General features: G+C 41.8%; 1 protein-coding gene across 2 annotated transcripts in view; it reads right to left on the bottom strand.

Annotated features, from left to right (window-relative positions):
- SESN1 (sestrin 1) overlaps window positions 1-17,076 on the bottom strand; it is a 98,297-nt gene that overhangs the window by 19,131 nt on the left and 62,090 nt on the right. Inside the window, exon 1 of one of the 2 annotated variants that reach the window (XM_079781307.1) lies at window positions 6,329-6,943. The exons of the other annotated variant lie outside the window; for it this stretch is intronic. Coding sequence (XP_079637433.1) covers window positions 6,329-6,430 — 102 coding nt within the window. The 5' untranslated portion in view covers window positions 6,431-6,943. Of the gene's footprint in view, window positions 1-6,328; window positions 6,944-17,076 lie in introns of those variants that run through there. 2 annotated transcript variants of the gene reach the window in all.

Raw genomic sequence — 17,076 nt, 5'->3', positions numbered from 1 at the left:
GTGCCTCTGACTAAATAGTCAGGTATTGCATGTTTTAAAATTATTGCGGCACACCAATTGAAAATCACTGAACTAAAATAACATGCAGTCTACAAAACGAGGCTGTTCCACATGGGTTGGCTTTAAAAGATCTCCAAGGTATAGAATGTGGGGGCAAAAAAGCAAAGTATATAATTACTAGAGGCCCGGTGCACAAATTTCATGCTTGCAGGGGGATGGGGTCCCTCAGCCTGGCCTGCACCCTCTTGCAGCCCAGGAGCCCTCGGGGGATGTCCGACTACTGGCTTAGGCCCGCTCCCCAACTTAAGCTGGCAGTTGGACATCCTTAGTGCTGCCAGTGCGCGTGCCAGCCATGAGCCTGGCTTTTGGCTGAGTGGTGCTCCCCCTGTGGGAGCGCACTGACCACCAGGGGGAAGCTCCCACATTGAGCGTCTGGCCCCCTGGTGGTCAGTGCGCGTAATAGCGACCAGTCGTTTTGCCATTCAGTAGATTTGCATATTAGCCTTTTATTATTAGGATGTTCCTCTTTGTACGGAGAGGAGGAAAAACTTAGCAATTCCACTTCTAGGACTTTGTTCTACAAATACATTAGCAGCATATTGTAGGTGATATATATAAAGTTTTTTAATGAGACCAGATTGATAGCACATGGGCCTCAAACAAAGAGGTTGAATATTATTTTGGTTTTATTTGTATACCAAATGTATAGTCTATATACCAAAATATTATAAATCAATAGTTTTCCAGTTCTAAGAAAGTCACTTCTGATGTTTCAGAAACAGAATATTTTTCCTATAGTTATGGCAAGGGTCTTTGCCAACAGTCCTATGTAATTTTCAAGTCTTTTTAAGTCCATCTGTACAGCTGTAGGAATTTAGAGGCCATATTGGTATCACTGTCTCCCCTCTTCCTTGCCTTCATTGGCCAAACCCTTCCTCCCCATTCCTTAGGAAATAAATTCTTTTAAAGGGAAAAATGATGCATTTTAAAACAGGATGTTAAGAAAAGCCAACATTTTTAGGAACGGATTATAGATTCATTATGCTAATAACCTCTTAGTGTAAGATCAATTCCATTCCTTGATGAGGCACCAGTTTGACAAAAAGATGAATCTAAAAAAAGAAGAGGGGACAGAAGAACAGAAAATACTGAAAAAATAAAAATGAAAAGGAGTCTCTGACATTCAAGAATACAATTTCATTGTTTTACCTAAGGCTAGTTCTAAGTAACAGAATTTTACTGAGCTCACCCTTGGGCTATGAGGGTCAATTTCCTACTAAGCTGAAGAAATTGTGAGATGTTTGTGACATTCTGTGAAAGCAGAAAGGGAAATGGTAGGGGGAAAGAGAGGAAGTGAAAAAAAAAGATAAGGGGAAGGAGAAGAGATGGACAGATTTTAAAAAATTAAGTCTTTCCCCAACAGAAAGGATCAATATCAAGATTGAGAAATATAATTACTACTATTCTAGACCTCACATCAATTATTTTCCTAATATTTAGAGGCAGGACTCAAAAGATGTCCTTTGTTTTCTCTCTTAGTTAATTGATTAGGTACCTGAGAAGGATACAAGAACATGATATGACCCTTTCTACAAAATGAGTTGACCTGGGGTACTCCTGATAAGCCATGAGATTGCATCCCAATTTATCCTAGTCCAGATACTGGTGGGAAGCAGATCACTGATTCTATCTAGCCTTCCATTGCAAACAAATTGAGTTCTAACTTCTGGGAAAAGTAAACAGATGATAATTATCCTGAAAACAGCCAGGAAGTCAGGTTAGAGGTAGTGTTTATTGAGCCTCATTATGAGTTTTTGATAACTTAAAGGTTCTTTTAGATATCACTATCCTATCTAATAAAGAGAGAATATGCTAATTGATCCTCACGCTGTTGCAAAGATGGCAGCACCCACAACCAATAAGGAGGGAATATGCTAATTGACTGCCACACCCTCAAAGATGGCGGCGCCCACAGCCACAAGATGGCGGTGCCCAGTCCCCTCAGCCCCGCCAGGGCGGCAGGCGCGTGGGATGGCCGGGTCTGCCCCCAGGCGGGTCCGGCAGCTCCATGCGCCTGCCTCTGGAATCCCCAGTCCCCTCAGTCCCCCAACCCCCCCAGGGCCAGCCAAAGGCGCAGTCAAGCCTCAGATGGCAGCTGCCCGAGGCTCAGGTAGCCAAGGCTGGCCGAAGCTTGCGCTGCCGGCAGTGGCAGCAGCAGAGGTGTGATGGGGGCATCGCCTTCGCCTGATCGCCGGGTCCGCCTCCCACCCCTGAGGGCTCCCTACTATGAGAGGGGGCAGGCCAGGCTGAGGGACCCCCCCCCCTCCAGTGCATGAATTTTCATGCACCAGGTCTCTAGTCCTATCTAATAAAGAGGGAATATGCTAAGTGATCCTAACATCGTCGCAAAGATAGCGGCGCCCACAGCCAATAAGGAGGGAATATGCTAATTGACTGCCCCACCCTCAAAGATGGCGGTGCCCACAGCCACAAGATGGCAGCGCCCAGTCCCCTCAGCATCCCAGGGCCAGCCCAAGGCGCAGGCAAGCCTCGGATGGCAGCTGCCCAGCTGCCCAGGGCAGCCTGAGGCTCAGGTAACCAGGGCTGGCTGAGGCTTGCACTGCCAATAGTGGCACAGCAGAGGTGTGATGGGGCGTCGCCTTCCCCTGATCACTGGGTCGCCTCCCGTCCCTGAGGGCTCCCTACTTGAGAGGGGGCAGAATGGGCTGAGAGACCCCCCCCCTCCAGTGCATGAATTTTCCAGGCCTCTAGTTATTATATAATAGTATTCTTGGTCTCTAAAAGGTTGAAAGTTTCAATTTCCTGGAAAACTTACTTTTGAAACACTGATTTTTCTTAAGTTACATGACAAATTAGTTACTACCCTATTTTCTGGCAGGAATTGATCCAAAAAAGGCACTGCAGGTTTTCAATAGGGTAATCATAGCCAAACTAAGTGCCTTTCATAACTTCCTAAAGGTTACTTCATCTGTAAGAAACTGAATTATAGACTTCAATAAAATTTTGTCCAATCTAGATTCTAGGAAGCAAAACTGCCAAGAGAAAAGTAGCCTTGTTGAAAAACAGATAGATATAGATGCTAATCACAGCATAAACATCATTGGCTCTTGGTAAAGGTGTGGCTGGGAAAAATAACAAGGGAACTAACAGTCCTCTCCTCAACAATTCTCCTAATCAGCATCTTTGAAAGAGATAGCAAGTTTTCACCATCACAACATTGCTGCAAATCTCTGACATAGTATCATTAGTGTCTACTACTGACACAGTAACTTTCACAGTATGAAAATTCTTAGCAAATGTTGATAGTATCACAGAAAAACTATGTTATGTATCACTGTATGAAAGTACTATTCTAATGAGATTTTAAAAAAGTTGATAAAGATACTTTTATGAATCTATGTAAATATTCTCAAGTGAAAGAATGCATTTGTCACAAATGCAAAATGAAAGCATTTGTTGGCTTATGGCATCTATCTACTTGTAAAACTACTTAAAAATGTAAAATACTCAGATCATTTGAATCATTATATTTTTCACACTGCACTTGGTACATCTTAAAACTGTACAGATGCTTTAATACTAATAACCACAACATTTGATATTAATTGGAGTATGTGCTTTTTAAGGCATTTCAACAAGGCAAAGATATATTGTGTAAAAGTGAAAGTTCCACCCCCCACTCCCCCTTCTTAAGGAGAATCATTGTCTATAGCTGGGTGCTAGCCTTTTGGCATTCAAAAATTTTACATAGTGCCCTAACTGGTTTGGCTCAGTGGATAGAGCTTCCTGGATTCCCATCAAGGGCACATGCCCAGGTTGTGGGCTCAGTCCCCAGTAGGAGGCATGTAGGAGACAGCCAATCAGTGATTCTCTTTTATTATTGATGTTTCTAGCTCTTTCTCCTCTCCCTTCCTCTCTGAAATCAATAAAAATCAAATAAATTTAAATAGAAATAAAGAAATCTAGAAGTGTTATAAAGAAATATTCCTATTATAACAAAATATACTAGTGTTTCTTTTAAAATTGTCATTTACTCTACTAGAAAATTCAGAAATATGTAAAGTTCAAGGCACCTCATTTTCTAGTGTCTGGTCACTTATGAACTACTAAAGGCCCAGTGCACAAAAATCCTGCACTCGGGGGTGGGGTATCCCTCAGCCCAGATTATGAGAGGGCACAGGCTAGGCCGAGGGACCCCACTGGTGCATGATCGGGGCCAGGGAGGGACCACTGGAGGGCTCCATGGTGTGCCCGGTCCGTCTTGCTCAGTCCTGATCAGCTGGACCCCAGCGGCTAGCTAACCTACCGGTTGGAGCGTCTGTCCACTAGTGGTCAGTGAACGTCATAGCGAGCGGTTGAGCAGCCTTAGCATATCATTAGTGTATTACACTTTGATTGGTTGAATGGCCAACCAGACAATTGGACACTTAGCATATTAGGCTATTATATAGGATACTAGAGGCCTGGTGCATGAATACATGCATGGGTGGGGTCCCTCGGCCTAGCTGGTGACTGGGGCGGATCGGGGCCAGCCGGCTGAATGGAGGGACCATGGGAGGTTGGCTGTGGAAGCGCACTGACCACCAGGGGGCAGCTCCTGTGTTGAGCATCTACCCTCTGGTGGTCAGTGCATGTCATAGTGACTGGTTGTTTAGTCACTTAGGCTTATATATATAGATTCTAGAAAAATAAACACTCACTGACTTCAAAGTACTAGATTTGTAAGGCTGACTTAGGTCCCTAGGTGTGCCCTATATACTATAGTTAGAACTTTCATTCCTGCAAGTGTTTAATATAAAAGCACTATGGAAGCTTGCTATTTGAAAGAGTTCTGTTATTAGTTCTTTTGCAAAGTAAATCATTTTCCTATAAAGCAGTGCTTCCTAATTTATATTCTCACATGTGGGATGTGTTAAAAATGAAATACAACTATACAAAGCTTCCTGGTTTCCCGAACACAATCCCATGGGCACAATACCATGGATAATCAATGTGCAAGCTAAAATGTATCTCTTTATCTTCAAACTTACATGGCTATATTTAGGGAGTCTAGATTTGGGTAAGAACCAGGATTCTGCCTCACAAATATAGCCAGAAATAACAGATCTATTCAAGCATAATTATTGGGGTTCATTTCTCAAAATGAGAAAGTATCTGTATGGCCTGCAAACAAAAACTATAAATGCTATTTGAACACCTTCACGGTCTTTGGTAAAGTTTCCAAAGCAAGTTATAAGAGTTTTTGTTGTTGTTTTGTGTGTGTGTGTGTGTGTGTGTGTGTGTGTTTAGGTTGTTGCATTAACTGTAAACAAGGAGCATATTATATATCCATGAGTGTTAAAATCTAGAAAAAGTATTTGCTGTTATTATACAACCTTCAAGAGAAAATGTCTTCATTTAAGTTTATGTGAATATACAAGTATTCTCATAATGTAGATTCCATTTAAAATACTATGAGTATTAAAACTGAGTAATTTTAGTGGGCAAAGCTGCAGATAAATTTCTTTGCATTTAGATTTCTTGAAGTAAGGCAATATACAGCAATCTGATTTCAATGCAAACTTTAATGACTACTTATTTTGTCTATTGTTAGTTTCTGAACCAAAGCCTTTCTTTCAAAGGTTATAATTGTAAAGTTATATTAGTAACTCTCAAATGGTGCCCTATTTGCAACCACTTAGGAAAAATACAAAATGTTACAATTGACTCTTTCTGAAGGCCAATTCAGGCACAAAAGGGATGGTAATAAGAGTAAACGTTGTGCATAACCTTATGGAACTGGCAGAACATACCTACTCTAGGCAACATCATCTTTTAACTGACTCAAATGTATTTTTTTTTTGTCTTTCTCTTTTTAAGTAGGAGGCAAAGGGAGTGAGGGGTCACGGAAAAATCTGGTTTGACAGGACGCCTAGGGGGAAAAAAATCCACAGGCTGTCCTACCGTGAGACTAGAGCTTTGTTCGGTTTCTGACTTGTGGAGACTTGCACAGAAGGCAATGTTATTTACGTTTCGGAGACTTCCATTTAAACGACCGAGGCAGGTGTCTCTTCCAGCCCGGCAGGTTTTGCCCAGGGACCAGCGTGGAAAGCGTGTCCCCTCCATCATAGCCCGCCCCTTCCCCCCAGGGGACGCAGGACAGTCTGAGACGCCCGGCCGCACACGGCGGTTGTTTCAGGGGCGCCCTCCCAGGGAGCGTTCTCCGAAGCTGTTAGGGGGAGTCAGTGGGGAAGCCACACTACCACCCTGCAGCCCAGGTACCTCGGCCGGGCCGCCCGCCCGCCTGACCGGCCCCTCGCCCGGGTACCTCGTCCTGGCCGCGGCCCCCGCCGCACTGCTTGCAGCCTAGCAGCTCCGAGACGGCCAGGGAGGCCGTGTACGCCTCGTTCGCGGCGGTGGCCAGGCGCATGTCGGCGTGGAGACGAGACGGCAGCGGTCACCGAGTGGCCTGGGGGCTCGGAGGAGGCGAGCGCCGGGTGGGAGGCAGGCCGCCAGGCTCCGGGCTGCAGCACCTCAGTCAGCGCCGACCGCGGGGGCAGAGCGGGCCGGGAGGGGCGGGGCGAACAAACCAGCTGCACCGCCCAGCCCCGCTGTCACTCCGCCGCCTGGAGGCCACGAGCACCAATTCGGACCCTCGGCGCCCTGGAGCCCCGCCCTCCTAGCGCGGAGGGGCGGGCGTTGGCGGGCGGTTCTAATGCTGACCAACCGGGCGAAAACAACCTCCTGGGGCCCAGCTCCCCAGAGCAGCTAATGCTCAGGTGCGGAACTCCAGTCGGTTGGGAGGTGAGCGTGCACTGCAGCACGAGCCCTCGGGGCTTCGGAGAAAGGCGAACGTGCCCCTGCCCCACTACCAGCAGCCGAGAGCCTGCCCTCCCTTCACCCTTTTACCTAGAGCCAGACAGCAACCAACCTCTCTACACTGACCCTCACACCAAGATGAGGAATCAAGTTCATTTTACATTTTATAAACCATGGAAATTTCCCTCTTCCCTTCCAATAATGCCCAAACAACGAAGAATGGGCCACAGAACTCAGAAGTACGGGACCATGGCCTGCCTATATTCAATGTAAATTGGTTTTTGGTAAGCTATATAGAAACTATAAATATCACTCTCCTATACAGATAAGGTTAGCAGATCCCTGAATTTTCTTTTCAAGTAAATTCGAAGGCTTTAAAATGTCTAATGTTCCCTCCTAAACGCCTTGGATTCTAAAGAAAGAATTTCTAAAAATCTGATGAAATTTTAAAGAAAGTATAGGTTATAAAGGAACACAAAAACCTGACATTGTTGGATCCAGAACACAAATCTCTCAAATCTTGTGTCAATACTATTTCCTTACATGACTCCATTAACTTTTAAAAATCAACTCCTAAATAGAACTCTTTTTACATGTTTGCCCTATGGCTTTCAAAAGCTTACATGCTCAGATTAAAAATAAAGTTGGAACATCTGACAGAAGGAAACAAATGGAATTTAAAAATCAATAAATTCTGACAGGCACAGAACCAGAACTTATAAATGAAAATAAGTTTCAGTCTTAGAAGTGAAATTACAATGTCTCAGACAATACTAAGTTACTCCTTTTGCTCAAACTGTCATATTTTAAAAGTAGCAGGTTAAGAATGGCTACTTATCTTTCCAGATAAATAAGACGTTTGTTTTCATACACTACTTTTATAAATTGTTAAAGCATCCAAAATATTTTTACTGGTCAAGAAAAGCATATTTGGGCTGATAGCATAGAAGAAAAGGCTATAGAAGCTTCCAAGCTCAGAGGGAGTTCTGAGCACAGCCACAAAAACAAAAATAATCAAATGCCCACTCAGCTACAAACAGGCAAAAATAAACCCAGCAAGTCATCCAATTTACAGCAATATGAGCTGTACCCTCCAAGATACACTGACTGTAGATGAGTATAGGAAACACAAATGGGCTTCTTGTATGGGGTTGTAAGCTATAAAGGTAGTTAGATCCGTGGTCGGCAAACTGCGGCTCACGAGCCACATGTGGCTCTTTCACAAAATGCCACGGCCTGGGCGAGTCTATTTTGAAGAAGGGGCGTTAGAAGAAGTTTAAGTTTAAAAAATTTGGCTCTCAAAAGAAATTTCAATCGTTGTCCTGTTGATATTTGGCTCTGTTGACTAACGAGTTTGCCAACCACTGAGTTAGATAATGAAGGAAGTATGTGAAAAATGATGACTGGTTCTAGAAGAGCTGGGCTGTGATTTTATTTTCTGGAAGGAATAAAATAGTGAGGTTAGTTATCTAGTAGGGTATAACCTTGTTTGTGACATTAAAATATGTCATTTGCAAAACGGAGAATGCTTACCTTTTTATTTTTAAATGAGAGGCAAGGAGAAAGCATGCATTTTAGCTAACCCAAAAAATGGTTTAAAATAATTAGGTGCAAATTAAAACTGCAAACTGTAAACATACAGTGTTTGATGCTTAGTGCTTGATATTTATTGAAGAATCATATACTAAAATTGTATAGGAAGTTTAAATTAGGATTCCTTTTTTATTTTAATGAAAGTGTCAGCTTATTTATTTCATTGATGCCTTAAATAAAAAGAAAAATAATTTAAACGTATTTTAATTCAGTGATTTACCAAGGCCTTCTAGCAATTAAATGTCAAGATTCCTTTATGGTCTCTTAAGACTGACTTAAGTTCTGCTTGCTTTAATAAAGCAGTACAGTGAATTTGTTACTCTGTTCTCCAACATAAAAAGATTGCCTCCAAATAAATCTATAGTAACTAGGAATACCAACAAATTGACCTGAAAATATCACTGTAGATTTCACTTTTGGAAATGTTTTGTTTCAAATTGTGGATTAAAAAGGGGCCACATGCTAACCTGACAAACTCAGAGACCTAAAGTAACCACAAAGGATAGTATGAAATCAAAACGTTTTAACTAAAAGCAGTTTATGGCAGGTAGTCATGTCCTAGGCTAAGATCTTCCCGGACAAAAGTCAATCTTTACCTTAACTAAGCCAGTCTACTGTCTTTTACATCTAGGATAAAATTCCCATGGAATGTCAGGGTAACTCCCGTTTTAGTGTTGGTTGTTAGTTTTTTTTCAAGAAACCTCAGGGCACAACCAAGGCACCAGGGTGGAGACTACAAATCTTCTCATTGCTATTGTTATCATGTTAATTGGCAATTGTTAACAATCCTGTACCTACCTAGGTAAACGACCTAAGTGTCTATGTTACTTTCCATCTAATCCCAGAGGTTTCCCCCCTTTGCTTTCTTCCACTCCCCGCCCCTCCCCCAATCTATCACCAATAGACCTCATGTAACTTGCATCTTCTCTTTTGATTGTAATGTATAAAATAAGGTGCAAAACTGCCATTCTCTGGAGCATTATCTCAATGCGTTGAGATTTTGCTTCCCTGCAATTGTTGACAGTTTGACTTAAATAAACTCACAAAAATTCTTTACAGGTTTGGATGCTTCTTACATTGACAAAATCATTCAATAAAAAGTTTGTATTTTCCAAAGATTTCACTTCTCGAGTAGACTGGATGTCCTGAAGGTGCGTCTCCTAATGAACCCCCAGTGCTAGGCACATGACAGGCATGCAATAAAACATCTGCTGCAAAGATGACCATCCTAAATACAGAACAGTAATTGGAAAGAATTATGCTTTTGATATTTACCACAGGTTATCAATATAGGCCAGCAGCTATTTTATAAAGTCTGCTATTTAAACATTTATTTCAAAATTTTATTTCTTCTAAGAAGAATCCTAACATCTAATACAAGAATATTATTTTGGAAATATTTCCTTCCCTCTAAAAATATTTTGGTAAACTTAACTGTATCAAAGTGAGGTTTTGCATCTGTCATTAGCAGTAATGGTTTCAACTCTAAACCATTTTCAATTTTCAATTTTCTAAAAAACAAGCTGATACACCCACATAAAAACTGGAGGCAGGAAGATGAGTTCATTTGAGCAGAGAACTATGAAGCATTAAGGTCCAGATTTGGAGTTACGGGTCAAGATAGGCTTCCTAAGGAAGAAACATCTGAGCTGAGACTTAGGGAATTGGAAGGGAGGCCTAGGTAAGGAGAGAGGGGGAGGGGGAGCGGAGGAGAAAGGGAGGGAGAGAAGAGGGAGGAAGGGACAGAAGGAGGGAGGGAGGGAGGAATGGAGGGAAGGAGGGAGGGAGAAAGAGAGTCTCTCAGTGGGGGAGTAGGGGCAGAGTTCAAAGCAACAAAACCAGCATGTTCAAAGGCCCAGAGGAAGGGGAGAGAGTGAGAGTGGTCCATTAGGGAAGCAGAATAAAGGAAGTTTATTGGGTCTGGAGCAGAGGGTATGCAGAGTAATGGATGGAGTTTAGGTAAAAAATAAACCTAAGTGGGGGGACTTGTTAAAGACAGTATGTCAAACTCGAGGCCCTCGGGCCGCACGAGGCCCACAACGAATATTATTGCGGCCCAGCCAACATAACGGTATGTAAGAAACGTTTTAATAAAAATTTCGTAACTTAATTTTTAGACTATCCTGTTATACATAATTTATTAATAACAAACTACAATGTTCACTAATGACTGATTACTATAATCGTGTTGCACTCATTTCCCTTACTCGCCTTACACACAGGTGCACCATTTCTCTCCACTAATACTAGCAGTGAATATTTTAGAAGCCAATTGCCGTGTCATTAATCTTGGACTGACTTGTTTGGTGTGCACAATAGGAAATATTTCGCTTTCAGAAAACAAGAAAAATAGGTTTATTGGCGTTACACTTATTAATTTGTGCAGTTATTTAGTGTCTGGTAAGTTAATGTTCAAGAAAAAATATGAATTTTTATTAAAATGTTCTCTTATTTTAATGATTACTCATTTATTTCAGCCCTTTGTATTCAGCATGTCTCTATCGAAATAAACCTACATTTCTATGAAAATTGAAGCTTTTGTTTTTTTTGCGACCCACATAAACTAAACCTTATTTGGACCATGTTAGCCTTTGAGTTTGACATGCTTGTGTTAAAGAGTCATTAAGGGAAATACATTTCATTCTTAAGTGTACTGTGAAGCTATTCAAATTTTAAAGAGATTAAAATGATATCAAATTTGCATTTTAGCTAAGGATTAGCAAAATATATTGGAAAAGGCAAAACTGGAGGCAGGAAGATGAGTTAGGAAGGGTGTTGAAGCTATTCTGGCAAGGCAAGAGGCTGATCTGGAAACAGTGGGGATGGAGCAAAGAGGAGGAATGATGGGGGGTTATTTCTCCAACATAAGTTTCTTGAGAAAGGAAATCACGCCTCATTCTTTTGTCTTTGAAATTTAGGAGATAAATCTCAAATTATCTGCTATCCGGATCAAGTGCTTTCTCTAATCATCTGTCTTGAAAAAATTTAGCCAATTCATAAAAAAGGATAGATTTTAGTAGAAAGAATACTTACTAATCAGGCCAAAAGGCATAATCAATCACACTTTCATGGACCACCTATTAAACCTTAAATTTCCTCATTAACCCAAGAAATTATATTAAAGTACTACAGATTTATAGATCTATTCATTAGAATTGGAATTATATTTAACAAATGATTAGAAAACACAAAGAGCAGTGGTTTTAGCCATTAAACCAAATAACTTTAAGAGTGGGAATGGCATTCATTATATTTATGTGGTTTAATCATGTTATTTAAAAATGTCCCACTGTCATTTAAAACATTTCATTTAGAATGAGTGCTGGTTTATAAGATTACTTCTGCTTGCTAATTTTGTCAAGATATTTCTTCTCTAGCTCTTATCTTCCTGTTTTTGTATATATAGCTTGTCTGTTAAGCACTTTTTTCCCTTTCAACATCATGTTTTGGGTACACTGAGATCCTTTTAGCACTGAACTTTAATTTTACATTGTGCTTATTTGTCTTCTACTTTTTTTCACTTCTTCAATTTAATTTTTAGAATTACATGACTTATAAAGGAGCAAGAATGTTGACAAATCTTTGCTCTCTCTCTCCTTTAGGGTGTTTTATTTTGCTTATTTTTAATTCAAGAATAATTGACCAACATTATATTAGTTTCAGCTGTATAACATGATTCAATATTTGTATATATTTCAAAATGATCACCACAATAAATCTAATTAACATCTGTCACCATACATAGTCACAAAATATTTTTTTTCTTATGACGAGAACTTTTAAGATTTACTCTCTTAGTATAGGGTTTCTTCTTTTATAAATGCAGTTTTAAATCTCCACATAGGCTTCAAAAAATACAGGCCATCCATCACCCATATTTGAAAATAAGAAGTACAATATTCTAAACAATGTTGGTGGTTTTAAATTAGAAAATTACTTTCCCTCAAAGAATAAGCATGTTCAATCATGGTCAGGTTAATGACAATAACCTATCAATGATAATGATAACAAAAATAATAATAGGCTAATGACAGTAAGACCAGTAACTTATGAACACCTACATATCAGACACTAAGTACTCCATACCTATAAGGCAGATATAATTATTTGTTTTACACACTTGTAAAACAGAAATTCATAAAGTATGGGTAACTTGTCCAAGAATATAAAAGTAGTAAAATGCAACCTGAGATTAGAACCCAGGTCTGTCTGAACCCAAAGCAGCAGAAGCTGGGCTACTCATTTTAATGAATATTTAAAAAAAAATTTAAACTATGCATTAGCCTAAGTTCTTGACTGTGAGGAGAGGAGAAGTGAAGAGGACAGGAAGAAAGAAAAATGTAGCTCCCTTGTTTATACTCAGGGTGAGATCTGGTTAAAACACACACACACACACACACACACACACACACACACACACACACATACACACACACACACACAGAAATCATGGAATGAGTGATCTTGGTCTTTGAGAGCTTCTCTTCTCTATTTCTCTATCTTGTCAATCTTCTCAGTGTTTCTTCCCAGGCATTTGGTGACTTTATGGTACCTACCCAATGCTCTTTCAATAAGTAACTCACCTGAGTCTACCCACTTTTAACTTTTAAATGCTCATATTATCCCTATTCCTCTTAGAATAGCTGGTAGGTATTAAGAAGAAAACAGGGTTCTTTAACTCACACTATTTTATGCAGGCTGATATACGAATTTATTTAGTCTGTCTCAATAGAATATAAGCGCCATAAAATCAGAATGCTTGCTTTTTTTTTGTTCACTGCTGTATTTCCAATGCCCTAATGCTAGCACACAGACCTTCAATAATTATGTACTGAGTCAATGAACTCTGCAGAGATGTTTCCATTAAAAAAAAAAAAAAAAGCCTAACTCAAAAGTATAATAGTGAATTTCAAGTTCAATATACAGTTTGTGAAAGATGTGGGCCATCTAGATGAACATTTTAGAAGGCTTTGGGGCCACTGTAAGCAGGCAGGCTCTGCATAGGAATCAAATTGTCCTTGGGTTCAGTTCTGCTAAGCAGCCTCTATTTTTCATAGTTTCTCCCATCTTCTTGGGAACCCACAGATACTCCCAAGCTTCTTTGATTTTTTTCTGTGCCTGCTCTCTTTCAGGACACCAAGATAGCAGCTATATAGGTCAGACACTGCCTGTATACATACCATTGTTTGACAAGATTCATGAATGTTTTGTAACCAAGATTCATAAATGTTTTGTAACCAAGTTTGGCCTATCTAAGGTGAAATGATAGGAAAGTATCTGTTGAGATATAAAAATTAAATGGGAGAATTTATTCAGAAATACTACAACTTTTAGAGGCTAATTACTTTTTGGCATCAGTGTTGAATTGAATAAGAAGGAATAGGTTTAATTTGGAATAGGATGAAATACAGTGAAAAGGTGAATGTAGTAGGAAATTAAGAGTACTTTATCCTATATTTTCTTAGGAGCTACTGATGGTTTTAAAGAAGGGAAAAAAAAGGAAATGATACAAACTAAAAAAAAAAGGTATCTCTCAGACTATGCATATATACTAACTATATTGCATAATTTAAAAAAATTATTTGTTGATTAGAGAGAGAGAGAGAGAGAGAGAGAGAGAGAGAGAGAGAGACATCGATTTCTTGTTCACTTATTTATACACCGGAGGCCCAGTGCACGAAATTCGTGCACAGGGGTGTGTGTCCCTCAGCCAAGCCTGCACCCTCTCCAATCTGGGACCCATCAAGGGATGTCCGACTGCCCGTTTAGGCCCGATCCCGGTAGGATCGGGCCTAAATGGGCAGTCAGACATCCCTCTCATAATCCAGGACTGCTGGCTCCCAACTGCTCGCCTGCCTGCCTTCCTGATTGCCCTTAACCGCTTCTGCCTGCCAGCCTAATCACCCCCTAACCACTCCCCTGCCAGCCTGATTGATGCCTAACTACTCCCCTGCCAGCCCGATTGCCTCTAACTGCCCTCCCCTGCTGGCCTGATCATCCCTAACTGCCCTCCCCTGCAGGCCTGGTCCCCCCTAACTGCCCTACCCTGCAGGCCTGCTCCCCCCCAACTGCTCTCCCCTGCAGGCCTGGGTCCCCCGCAACTGCCCTCCCTTGCAGGCCTGGTCCCTCTCAACTGCCCTCCCTTGCTGGCCATCTTGTGGTGGCCATCTTGTGTCCACATGGGAGCATCCATCTTTGACCACATGGGGGCAGCCCTCTTGTGTGTTGGAGTGACAGTCAATTTGCATATTACTCTTATTAGATAGGATCCTATCTAATAAAAGAGTAATATGCAAATTGACCATACATCGTCTACACCAAGCCACGCCCACCAGCCAATCAGGAGCAAGTATGCAAATTAACCCAAGCAAGATGGCTGCAGCCATGGAGAGAGGAGGCTTGGGTTTCCTCAGCAATGGATGAAGCCAAGCTTTCTGCCTGCCCTGGTCTGCCTTAACCTCCGCTTAAGGCTACAAAGTTTCAATTATAGAAGATAAATAAATCCCAACAAAAATGGCGGCAGCCACGGAACTGGAGAGAGCAGGAGGCTTGAGTTGCCCCCGGCGATGGAGGAAGCCAAGTTTCCGCAGCCCTGGTCTGCCTTGGCCTCTGTTTAAGGCTACAAAGTTTCAATTATAGAAGATAAATAAATCCCACTTGGGTCGCTGGGGGGCGTGGCCGGCCTGCTAACCACCAAAGGCCCCTCGCCCAGGCCACCCCACACCCCAAGGGAACCCCCATCCTGATCGGGGAAACCCTTCAGGGCAAACCAGCTGGCCCCCACCCGTGCACCAGGCCTCTATCCTATCTAATCCTCCTATCTAATAAAAGAATAATATGCAAATTGACCATCACTCTAACACACAAGATGGCTGCCCCCATGTGGTCAAAGATGACTGCCCCCATGTGGACACAAGATGGCCACCACAAGATGGCCAGCAGGGGAGGGCAGTTGGGAGGGACCAGGCCTGCAAGGGAGGGCAGTTAGGGGCGATCAAGCCTGCAGGGGAGGGCAGTTAGGGGTGACAAGGCCAGCAGAGGAGGGAAGTTGTGGGCGACTGGGCCTGCAGGGAAGGGCAGTTGGTGGGGGGACCCAGGCCTGCAGGGGAGGGCAGTTGGGGGGACCAGGCCTGCAGAGGAGGGCAGTTAGGGGCAAACAGGCTGGCAGGGGAGCAGTTAGGCATCAATCAGGCTGGCAGGGGAGTTGTTAGGGGGTGAACTGGTAGGCAGAAGTGGTTAGGGGCAATCAGGAAGGCAGGCAGGCGAGCAGTTGGGAGCCAGCAGTCCTGGATTGTGAGAGGGATGTCCGACTGCCCGTTTAGGCCTGATCCAGGTAGGATCGGGCCTAAATGGGCAGTCGGACATCCCTCGAGGGGTCCCAGATTGGAGAGGGTACAGGCTGGGCTGAGGGGACCCCCCTCACCCCCCGTGCACGAATTTCATGCACCGGGCCTCTAGTGTGTGTGTGTGTATATCACACCTCTTGATCTGCACACTAGCACTCTCATAGTAGGTTTGGAGGATATATGTTAGTCTATTGCTCCCTACATTATTCACCCAAGGCTTGGGTCAGGCTTTAAGGTTCAGGCATGCTCTAAAGATTTCTGCTGGTTCCAGCAGAGTGCTGGGGGGATCTGGTTCAAAGTCTGATTCCCATCAATGCCAAATAGAGCCTTAGAGAGGAAAAGCTCATAGAATCACATTTCACAATGGTATACTGAATTAGAAACCAAACTTGCCTCACAGTAAAACTTTCATTTAGCCTGTCCTGGAATTGGTCTATAAATGAAAGGATTATTAATACTTCTAGCCCTTCTCCAGAAAACATGAGTTAAGTCCACCTTATTTTCAGTGACATACATGCCAATATGATCTTTAATAGCTTTTATCCTGGATCACAAAAAACAGACCTAATAAATTTTTCAGTGAAGTACTTTAGAAATTTTTTTTTAATTAACAATAAGGATATTATTGATATCCAAAGAATCTTTTGTGTTTTTAACAGGGAGTTTATTATTATTATTATATTATTATTATTATTATTTAATCCTCACTGGAGGATATTTTCCCACTGATTTTTAGAGAGAGTGGAAGAGAGAGGGAAAGATCGATGTGAAAGAAACATATCGATTGGTTGCCTCCTGCAAGAGCCCCTACCAGGGCTCGTGCCAGGGAGGAGCCTGCAACCGAGGTACATGCCCTTGACTGGAATCAAACTCGGGACCCTTCAGTCTGCAGACTGATGCTCTATGCACTGAGCCAAACCGGTTAGGGGCAACAAGCAGGTTTTAAAATAATGTATTTGCTCTCTACAATTAGAACTTGCTTTATGTCAGAAAATTCAACTTTCAAATATTCAACAAGATTTTAAAAATTAAACCACAGTACTTTAATTTGTGCATCATAAATATACAATTAAAATCTTAAAACACTGAACACTAAGTTTATAAACTGTTGTTTTTAAAAAATATCTAAGCTTCAAAAGATAAAAGCAAGTATGTGGATCAGGACAGAGAGCAAAGCAGAGTCAAAAACAGCAGGATGTAGTTCAAATAGGTCACACTTAACTTTTAACTTTTCCTAAGAAGAAAAAAACAAGCTTAGCAACAGCTTTTAGCCAATCATAAAGCAGACAAACAGGTAAGGACTCAACCACTCCAGATA

Source organism: Cnephaeus nilssonii (assembly GCF_951640355.1).
Source record: "Cnephaeus nilssonii genome assembly, chromosome: 9".
Classification (NCBI taxonomy): Eukaryota; Metazoa; Chordata; class Mammalia; order Chiroptera; family Vespertilionidae; genus Cnephaeus; species Cnephaeus nilssonii.
This window is presented reverse-complemented; position numbering and strand designations above follow the sequence as displayed.